Raw genomic sequence first — 11,236 nt, 5'->3', positions numbered from 1 at the left:
AATAACCACGATGCGTTCGGTGAGAGATTTTCGGTTTTGTCCGACATTCACGCGGTTTAACAAAAAAAAAAATATTTTCGACTTACATTAGAAGAACGGTTAACGCTTGTAGTTTACTCGGCTGCCGGGTCTGCATGGTCAGCTCGCTGTCACCGTTGTTGAGGTTGGTCAGGTCGTTGCTGCTTCCTCTGGTTGACGTTGTGCGTAGTCTGCTCTGCTGAGTTCCGACGTGCGTTGTCCTTGGTGAATTCCGGGATGGTAAGGCTGAATCCCACCGCTGCCACCAAATGTTGTACCGCTCCGGGTGCAAGGGTGCCGCTCAGGGCACCGTTTGTAGAATTTACGGGTCAGCCAGTTACCTGCAGTATCTTCAAGACACTACGTGCCGCTCAGGGCGTTGCAGAACCACAGTTTGGACGTGCGGTGTCGGTGTATGAAGGCTCGATGTCCTCCAATAATTATAGGCCAGCGTTCGAGTTGTACAAAGAGCTTTTATTATTCACTTACACGTCTACGTACTGTACAATATGTTGAGGTTTAGAGATTAGATGGAGACTCTCACAGTACGCGCACTCTCACTTCACTTTTCGGAACGGCCCCGAGATGTTCGAGGCTTACCTTTTTATCTTTCTTAAGTAGACCGAATTTATGCGTGATTAACAAAAATTGCTTTGTGTGTCACCTCCTTTGTGCTACAAAGTAGGTGACTTAATTTTGTAACGATTACTTGCACGTCTGCATAAAAATGCTGACGAGGATTTCAGGTTCGACCTAGTTAGGTCGTAACACTTACATATAAACAAAGATCGAAGTTAGAAATAGAATTTTTAAAAAGACTATATGAAATTGAAGAAGCAGAAGAGGTTTAAAGAGAAAGGTTTATCTTTAAAAACTCATATTTCTACAGCTTAATTTTTATAGCTAAAATAGAAGATAAAATAGAAGATGACTTCATTCCACAAATCATCTTTTTGTTTTCTTCCTCTTTAATGGTAGACGAAAATCATATAATGCAGGTCCGTTTTGTACAGCTGTAATAAGATCCTCGTCGAGCCTATTCTTATGAAATGTCTTCCATTTAAATTATAACGTTAAAAACAAGAAATACTATTATTTGTTTGCAATTTACATCGTAGTAAATTATTTTTTCTGCATACTACCAATTAATGTTATAATTTAAATATAAATATAGAATTATATATTTAGGACTTCAATGTGTTCCAATGTTAGTCCTTTTAATAACTTTATTTATGACATTTTTCGTTATTTTATTTACTATAAACAAGTATATTAAACTTTTTAAATCTTCTAATATTGATAATATTTAAAAGTTAAAAAAATATTTGTGTTTTAAGTATTTAACTTTATAAGAGATTTATAAAAAACTTTGTTTTAAAGAAAAAGTATTAAAACTGTATGTATATATTAATCGTGCGTGGAAGATAAGAATAAATGTAAGTTTATCTATTATTTCTATGCATGTGTGCTGTGTACATATATACGAACGAAGTATGTTTTAAGGTTATTAAATTGTCGCATTTCCTAAATTATCTATCAAGATGCAAAATACATGTGTATAAATAAATGCTTGTTGCAGAATTTGACGTCATATCTCACTGTGTCGCTAATTTCAAGGACATGGTAAAGGATAAAACATATTTGGATATAATGAAAGTACACCTATTAACTAAAATAAAGCAATGGAAAAGTAGTCAACAACTAAGTTGGCATAAGCAAATTCGAAGAAAAGAATTAATTAAAGCCATTTTATTATACAAATATTTACAAAGAAAAATAAGAAAGATTAATAAAAAAAAGAATTTGGGTTCGTCAAATATTTAGTGAGGAAAATAGATATCTACAAGGGAACAGCATGGTTCACAAAACATTGGCATCAAGAATGAAGAAACACGGCGATAACCCGAAAACCTTCTAGCGACTATAAAGAACTTTGTTTAACAGATGAAAGCATTAAAACTATATATTGATTTATGTGATTTATGTGATGATTTATGTAATTATATGATTTATGTGATTGAGGATGTAACAAAAAAAAAGACTGAAGATAGTATAATTCTAAGTTAAGATCATTTTAGTTTCTAAAAAAGGAATAAAAGTCTATCCATACATGTATAAGGTACTTATATAGAACAAATAATAAAAGAATTAATGTTTTCGACATTTTATTTAAAAATCGTTATTATAAGCCTTTGTCCACTGTTGTGTTATAGCTCCAGTTGTATAAAAGTAATATGCAAATAAATCTCTGACAGTAGTTCCATTAAATGTATCATTTTCTACACTATTTTCAAAACTGCATAATGTTTGATTACTATTTGGATCTTCTTGAGGAGTTACTGAGTATGTTCTTTGTTCTATGGGAAGATTTAAATCTTTTAACATCAAGAAATTATGTAAGCAAACAGTTGCTTAAACAATTAGAATTGCATTATTAATACTTGTTGCAATTGGCCTTCGAAAGATTCTCCATTTCGATGTCAAAATACCGAAAGCACATTCAATAACTCTCCGAGCACGACTTAATCGGTAATTAAATACTTTTTTTTTCATATTTAAATTACAAGATCGAGAATATGGACGCAGCATATATGAAGTCAAAGCAAAAGCTTCATCAGCTACTATGATATAAGGTAATCTAAAATCTTTTACTAAAATTGATGTTTCTTTCGGTAACTTTAAATAATTATTTTCTAATTGATGCTTAAGTTCACTATCGTAGAAGATTCCTCCGTCACTTCGTCTGCCTTCAGCACCAATATCTACCATTGTAAAGCAACAATTGGCATCTGCAAGTGCCATGAGTACAACGCTGTGAGTATGTTTATAATTGTAATACGTTGAATCGCTATGTGGTGGAGCCTGAAAAATTAAAATAATACAAATAAGAATATCGCAAAAAAAGGAAAAATAACTATTAAAATACACATGTACTATACTTGAAGCACAACGTGTTTTCCGTCAATGGCACCAATGCAGTTTGGAAAATTCCATTGTTCTTCAAACTCTTTTGCTTTTTGCAACCATACAATTTCTTTATTTTCAGGAAAAACTTTATTTTTTAAACAATTCCAAATAGCTTGACACGTTTCTGATACTATCTTTGATACTGTATTTAGTCCAACTCGAAATGCAAACGAAATTGAATGCATAGAATCACCTGATGCTAGGTATCGTAAACAAATTTCTAATCGTGTACACGCTGGTATTGAAGGTCTCACAACATCTTGTTTTGTAATACTTGGCTCAATTAACTTCAATAATTCATGAAATACATTTTTATTCATTCGTAAATATTCTAAATATTTATGAGAATCATTATATCTCATTTCATTAATTAGATTATTACTGTCCCCTTGTAGATATCTATTTTCCTCACTAAATATTTGACGAACCCAAATTCTTTTTTTATTAATCTTTCTTATTTTTCTTTGTAAATATTTGTATAATAAAATGGCTTTAATTAATTCTTTTCTTCGAATTTGCTTATGCCAACTTAGTTGTTGACTACTTTTCCATTGCTTTATTTTAGTTAATAGGTGTACTTTCATTATATCCAAATATGTTTTATCCTTTACCATGTCCTTGAAATTAGCGACACAGTGAGATATGACGTCAAATTCTGCAACAAGCATTTATTTATACACATGTATTTTGCATCTTGATAGATAATTTAGGAAATGCGACAATTTAATAACCTTAAAACATACTTCGTTCGTATATATGTACACAGCACACATGCATAGAAATAATAGATAAACTTACATTTATTCTTATCTTCCACGCACGATTGGAAAATCGTTTTAATATCGGGCACAAATGTCTTAAATAAATCCACGTTTAATTCCACACAATGTTGGATTTCTCAACAATATTCCACTCAATTCCGCTACGGATGCGAAAGAATTGTTTTACCATGGGGAACCCGGGTGTGAAAAAGCGGAACGGAATCATTCTGATTGGTTAATCCCCACTCTGCTTCCTTTCCGTTACTGTTCCGTTCCGCTATTTCTTTCTCCATCGGGACGCACCCTAAAGGTACAATTTCATGCAGCGAAGCTTCGCTGGCGAAGATCCCCCACTCCGCCGACAACGAAGCCAGCGTTCAACGCTTCGCTAAGTCTTCTTACCTTTTCATGGAGCGAAGTTTCGCTGGCGAAGTTACTCCCGCTATGCCGTGAATAAAGAAGCGTTGAACAAACAATTCCAAAAATTGACCAATCAAAAAATGCTTCGAAATATTTAGCCAATCAAGTGAGCCACTGCCAGAGTCAGCGTTGCTTCGCTCATAGTTGGACAGTGTTGAACTTTGAGCGAAGCTTTGCTGCATGAAATTGTACCTTTATACTGAATTAAAATGGCGATGACAACCTAACCCAACCGACGCAATGTCGCATCTCTAGTACGTAGGCCTCTAGTCGTAACCAGCAATTTAGCTGCGACTGAACAAACGAAGAATTATCATATCGAAAAAAATAAATAATAAATAAATAATAATAAATAATAATAATACGTCCGTGTGCAACTAAATTTGACGGAAAGACGGAATAACCTGAATTTTCGTAAGTTTTAACTTCAGTATTTTTATTCCATATCTCTGTGAAAAAAACGATGACCATAGGACGTACAGATCTTGGCGTGAAGTGCGAAAAAGTGTAAATATATATTCACTTAGCTTCCTGGAGCAAGCCTCCAGGAAGCTAAGTGGCATTTCAGATAAGTTTTCTTTTCCCTAAAAGTTTCAAGAATTGTATTAAATAAAAAACAATTACTTTGTGGGTTTTTATTACATTTTCCAGGCATTAAAGTCGGGAGAGGTTCATTTGGACACGTTACAATTAGACATGTTGCAAATGGACACGTTATATTGGACACGTTAATGTTGGACACGTATCAATTGGACATGTTAATACTGGACACGTTAATTTTGGACGGGGTGATCCCGATTGACCACGTCTCGATTGGACACCACCAATCACAGCGACCGGTGCTTAGGAGCTTTGTAGTCTCAAGCGCTGTGAGTGGCTCGTGTCCAATTGAGCCGTGTCCAACTGGGTGCCACCCATTTTGGACACGTATCATTTAGATACGTAAATATTAGACACGTAACATTGAACACGTTAATATTAGACACGTATCACTTGAACACGTTAATATAGGTTAGGTTGTAACCGGATTTATGACTTAACTTTGTAAAATCTTATGCTTTTGAATATCTAAATAATTATTTCTTAATTAAGATCACCTGTTGTGACTTACTTTTTGGTCGCCACTCTGTTTATCCACCTACAGAGAAGGAAATTTCCTTGGCTGTCCCAAGGTATCGGCCCTTATCAGCTTGGAAGTCCCTGATTGGTCGTCTTCCTTCCGTCCTTCGTTTGGATTGGCCGTCCAGCAGAGATGATCGTATCGTCGGATGATGTCCCGTTGAGTCGCGGTGAGAACTTATAATTAATTCGAGGAGTGGTAATTCTCGCAAATAAATCGAGATCGACACTTTGGTGTAACACTATTATAAAATTTATTGAAACACAATACCAATAATTAATTAACAGGCCTTTACATTCACTCTTTCCATTCACTCGCGTATTTTCTCTGAATTCGACACTCTCTCGCTTTGTCTCTCTCTCTATCGCGTTGTCGCGTCGCGTCGCACTCACGACTTGATGTCGGGTTTCTAAGATGGCCGCTCTATGGTATGGTGCAATGTTGCATCATCCACTACGCACAACGACCTTCGAGGTTAATTCCTCGTTTAATTCGCGTTTACCGTACGCGTTGGTTTTACGGGATACGTGCTGTAGACGTTATGAATCGATTTGCGACGTATTTTCGTCGATTTCCATAACTTTACGGTTATACCGGATTTATCTCCGTAATTCGTTTTTTCGCGCTAGTTCGCATTTCGCGTTAATATATCTGCGTTCGGACTCGATGCGGTACGTCGAGGATACCGGGTTTGCACCGATTTCACCGTATTACGCAATAATGTGAGCCGCGTTGGTTAAGACGTCCGTCCCGTTCGGCTGCCTGTTCGTGACTGATTTCTAAGATGGCTGTCGCCACTGCCAAGATGGCCAAAGAGAAACAGTGTGTTCTAGTTTCCCCAGTTAGTTCGGTGTTCCCTAATCTGGTTATTATCTAGTAACTCATTCATACCTTCTGAGGTTACAAATAGTCTAAATAATTCGGAGATGACCTCCTGAACACAAAATAATTGTGGACTTCCGCTTTTTATTACTTATTTACGCGGATAATTAAACTTTGAATTTGGACAATTTCAGTAACTTGTCCAAATGTTAGAAATAATTCTTTTGACGCTAAATAATTATGAAATAATTCACTTTGACTCTAAATAATTGACTTTTATCAAAATAATTGACTTTGTTACTAAAATAATTCAAAACAACGGATAATTAACAATACCTTGAGATGCGAGTGTGGATGCACCCTAAATAATTAGTGGGTGATGTGGATAGTGCTTAAATACTTTCAAATAATTCTAATTAATTCCGAAATGGCTCGTTTTGCCTCAAATAATTCTAAATACTGTCTGGAACATGTTTCCAAGATACTTTGAAAGAAATAAACTCGCATGTCAAGCTTTTGGTCCTTTATCAGATCTTAACGCAACTTAACGTTATTTAACTTAACTGGAACATCATTTTTGTAAATACTTAAATAATTAAATCGAACTGTAAATAATTTGGAAATAATATGCTTGAATTGATTGACTGGTTCTGAACCCTTTTTTATGTTGCTTTAATAAATTTTAATTGCTATCTTTGTCACTCTAATGAGATTATCGTCTTTCTCTTTCTAACTCATATAATATGTTCCAATTAATTTAAATGCTCTAAATAATTATCAAATGAGTAAAATAATTCGGGTTGAACTCCCTTGTAACGAAATAATTATAATCAATCGGTTTACTAACCTTTAACTGAAGTAAACGCTTTTCTGCGTATGTTAACAACTCTTTTCTTTTGCAGGATCTCCAAGTCAATCTCAGCGTAAATTGTAAGTAAGTAAATGTTTATATTATTATCTTTATCACTAAGTTTACATGTTATATAATTTGTTTCTTCTCTATTTTAGGTTGTCGTACTGGATTGGGTTGGATAACCTCAATGTATTTATTTATTTATTTACCCTGTAGGATATTTAGGTAGGTTGAACTTTATTATCAAAATGGTTGGATAGGAAAATATAAAATGTTTATTAATAAAAGTTATAATGATTAATATGTGTGTATTAACTTTATGCAATCTGTAAAATAATGAGAATAATTAATAAAACGTGTGTAAACTATGTACACCGTGTGTGCGGCTTTGACCTTTTTCAAATAATAAATTAATAACTAAAACAATATGTCCTGGTGCACGGTTGTGCTAATCAAACAATATAATCTTTATAAAGTATTCCGCATTTTATTTTTAGGTCATCATTTATCTTCTTGAGTAGTTTGCTCGACATCGGGCTTCTGTGAGGTTTCTCCGGTGTCATCTAAAGTTTTCTCTTAAAATGCTGCTTCGAATGCTTTCCTTGCTGCAGCTGTCATAGTTGTCGATGTGGTTGTTTGGCTCGTATCCATCTGTAATTATTTCAGCCCTTCTATAATTATTTGGCTGCTTATAAAAAGTAGCGGGCGGTTGCAAGGTTAGGGTTGTGACCGGATTAATGCCGTTATTATTAAAATATCCGTGTATTTATTTATTTAATTAATTAATTAATTCAATTGCACCAGAGGTGACTTACTATTTCGGTCGCCACTCTGTTTATCCTCCAACAGAGAAGGTAATCGTCTCGGTTGTCCCAAGGTATCGGCCTTTGTCTCGTCAGAAGTGCCTCATTGGTTGCCTTCCTTCCGTCCTTCGCGGTGATTGGCCGTTGAGCAGAGGTCCTCGTGTCTTCGGTTGATGTCTCGTTACGTCGCGGTGATTGCTTATATTTAATGTGAGGAATGGTAAAACTTCGCAAATAACTTGAAAGAGGCCGTTTGTGTAACACTATTATAGAATTTATTAAACACAACACATATAATTAATTAATTAGGCCTTCGCATTCACTCTCTCATTCACTCGCGTATATTCTCGTTATTCGACACTCTCTCGCTCTCTCTTACTCTTGTAAGAGTCCGGAGAGATATTCCACACTAGGGGACGATTGTAACAGGAGTTGTCAGGATAGGAGACCACACACGCTTCTGTATTATAAACCTTTATTCAATAGGCGTTCGCCTTCTACGGTGTCTCTACAAGAACTCTCCTCCTACGGTTACCCGCTCTAAATAATTCAAGGGTCCAATCAGGGGACAGATGGTCTCCCCGTGATCCGTTGACCAATCACGTTGCAGTGGATTAATGGCGTGAGCTACACTAGCGCGGCTGCCATGATGTGGCAAGAGATTAAGGTACTAGATAATGGGGATCGGTAACAGCAGGTTCCTTACACTCTATTACGTTGTCGCGTCGCGTCGCACTCACGACTCTTTGTGTCGGATGTTCAAGATGGCCGCTCTATGAGATGACGCGATGTTGCATCATCCACTTAGCAACAACGATTTTCCGTATTAAATGCTCGTTAAATTCGCGTTTACCGTACGCGTTTGTATTACGGGAGACGAGCTATTATCGTTTTGAAGCGATTTACGACGTATTTCCGTCGATTTACGTGACTTTTCGTATTTACCGGAATTATCTCCGTATTTCGCGATTTTCCGCACTAATTCGCGTTTCGCGTTGTTCTCTTAGCGTTCGGACACGATACGGTATATCTAGATACCCGTTTTGTACCGCTTTTGCCGTATTACGCAATTCTTTGTGAGCCGCGTTCGTTAAGACGTCCGTCCCGTTCGGCTGCCTGTTCCGACTCATTTGCAAGATGGCTGTCGCCACTGCCAAGATGGCCAGGAAGAAACGGTGCGTTCCGTTTCCCCGGTCAGTTCGGTGTTCCCGAATTTAGTTCCTTTCTGGTGATACATTCACACTGGCCTTACAAGGTTAATAATATGCTAAATAATTAGGAAATGATCTCCTGAACAAAGAATAATTATGGACTTTCGCGTTTTATAAACAATTACTGCGAATAAATAAACTTTTGAGTTGGACAATTTCGGCGATTGGTCCAAACGTGAAAAATAATTCTTACGACTTCAAATAATTCTGAAATAATTCAAGGTGACTCTAAATAATATGTTTTATTATGAAATAATTACTCTTTTATGCCGAAATAATTCAAACAATAGTCCATTTACAAAATCTTGAGATGCGAGTGTGGATTTACCCTTAGTAATTACTGGGCGATGTGAATAGTGTTTTATACTTCCAAATAATTGTAAATAATTGTAAACAATTCGGATTAATTCCGAAATAGCTAATTCTGCCTGAAATAATTCAAAATATGTAAAATTTAACTTCGCATGTCAAGTTTAAGGTCCTTGTGTATAGGCTTTAATGTAACTTAATGTTATTTTGCTTTAACTAGAACATCGTTGTGGAAATAATTTGAATAATTAATTTTGCTTCTAAATAATTGTTTCTGACTGTAAATAATTTGGACATGATATCGAATAATTCATTAAATGGGTTTTTTATCAGGTTTCTAAGTTTAAATAATTTTGTGAGTGCATCTTTGTCACTCTACTGCAAATAATGCGTTGTCTCTCTCTAACATGTGTGAAATGTTCTAATTAACTCTAAGTGCTTGAAATAATTAAAGAATACTTAAAATAATTCGGCTAACGTGCCTTTGTAACTGAATAATTAAAATAACGTGGTTTACAAACCTTTTTCATCTGTAATCGCTCTCTGGCGCTTGTTAATAATTCTTTTCTTTTTCAGGGTCTCCAAATCCATCTCAGTGTACTTTGTAGGCAAGTATCTATGCATATCTTTATTTATCTCTATTTTAACATGTTGTTTTATTCTAATTCTTTTTTATTTTTAGGTTATCCCACTGGATTAGATTGGATCGCCTTCTCGGTCCTTGTGTTCTGTCGGATATTTAGATAGGTTGATTCTTTATTGAAATAATTGTGTTGAAGGTATAAAACGTTTATTATATTATAATTAATTCTGTAAGATAAATATATTGACCTTTTTCAGTCTTGTAAATAATAAAATGATAAAAAATAATTCTTAACCTCTCTTTGTTTTGAGATATCACAGCTTGTGTGCGGCGTAGACCTTTTTCAATATAACTAACTAATAAAACTGCTTAACTTGCGTGAAACAATAATAATAATAAAACAAAATAAAATTAATTCCGCGTTATACAATGAGTTTTTATGCGGTCTTCTGGCAGTCTTCCGGATTCATTGTCCGTTCCATAGTCTCGCTGTCGTCCTTTGAAGCGATTTCGATGGCTTCTTGAGGAAATGCCTTCCTCGCTGCTGCTGTGGTCGTTTGTGCTGTTGCTATTTTTAGCGTATTCTTCTGGAATTAATTTCGTCCTTTTATACTTATTTGGCGGACTCGGAGAAAATGCGGTCGGTCGCAAGGTTAGGTTAGGTTGTAACCGGATTTATGCCTTGACTTGAGAATATTCCGTGCTTTTAATCTTTTAATAATTATTTTGTAATATTAGTCAGCTTTGTTAACTTACTTTTAGGTCGCCACTCTGTTTAAGGGGGCAAGATAGGTTAGCAACTTGAAAAAAACATTTTTTTTGATAATTTTTTATATGAAAGTACAACATCTCAGGAATATCTTGTGAAAATTTCAAGTCGATCGGACTAAAACTCGCTGAGATATACCGGTTATTTCGATAACAGATTAATAGTGTTCGAAGTCGTAGAAAGCGCTCGAGGCAGGTATCTATACGGCGGCAGCTGTTTGTACAGCTCGTAGACAAGAAAAAAAAGATTCTTTGGACTCTACAACTGCTTCAGAGGATGCCTACTATGGCCCTGGAATAGATGATTTGATGTAAGTTGGAAAAACAAATCATTATTATACTTTTATTTGCTCTTAAAACTTACGCGTTTTTCTCAAAACTACTTTTTTTGAAGTCGGTGCGTAACATAACTCAAAAAGTAATGCACCGATCTTAATGAAATTTTGCATGCACCTTTTATATGATAAATACTTGCTCTTGAACGATCGTTTTTATTAAAAAAAAAATTTTTACTATTTTTTACGGGCAATAATAGGCTGATTTTTCACGTGAAAATCGTACCTCTACATTCAAAACCGCGCCAAAAATCGAAAATCGCATA

General features: G+C 35.3%; 1 protein-coding gene across 1 annotated transcript; it reads right to left on the bottom strand.

Annotated features, from left to right (window-relative positions):
• Positions 1-2,187: 2,187 nt before the first annotated feature.
• Positions 2,188-3,347, bottom strand: LOC108769212 (uncharacterized). Its single transcript, XM_018520073.1, has 3 exons — positions 2,958-3,347; positions 2,460-2,880; positions 2,188-2,375 (listed from the first exon to the last, which is right to left on the bottom strand). The coding sequence occupies exons 1-3, from the start codon at positions 3,345-3,347 to the stop codon at positions 2,188-2,190; spliced, it is 999 nt and encodes a 332-aa protein (XP_018375575.1).
• Between the last annotated feature and the right edge of the window lie 7,889 nt (positions 3,348-11,236).

The sequence above is a fragment of the Trachymyrmex cornetzi genome, unplaced genomic scaffold (assembly GCF_001594075.2).
Source record: "Trachymyrmex cornetzi isolate Tcor2-1 unplaced genomic scaffold, Tcor1.1 scaffold876, whole genome shotgun sequence".
NCBI lineage: Eukaryota > Metazoa > Arthropoda > Insecta > Hymenoptera > Formicidae > Trachymyrmex > Trachymyrmex cornetzi.
Note: the sequence above shows the minus strand (reverse complement) of the source record. Positions and strands in the feature narration are given on the sequence as shown.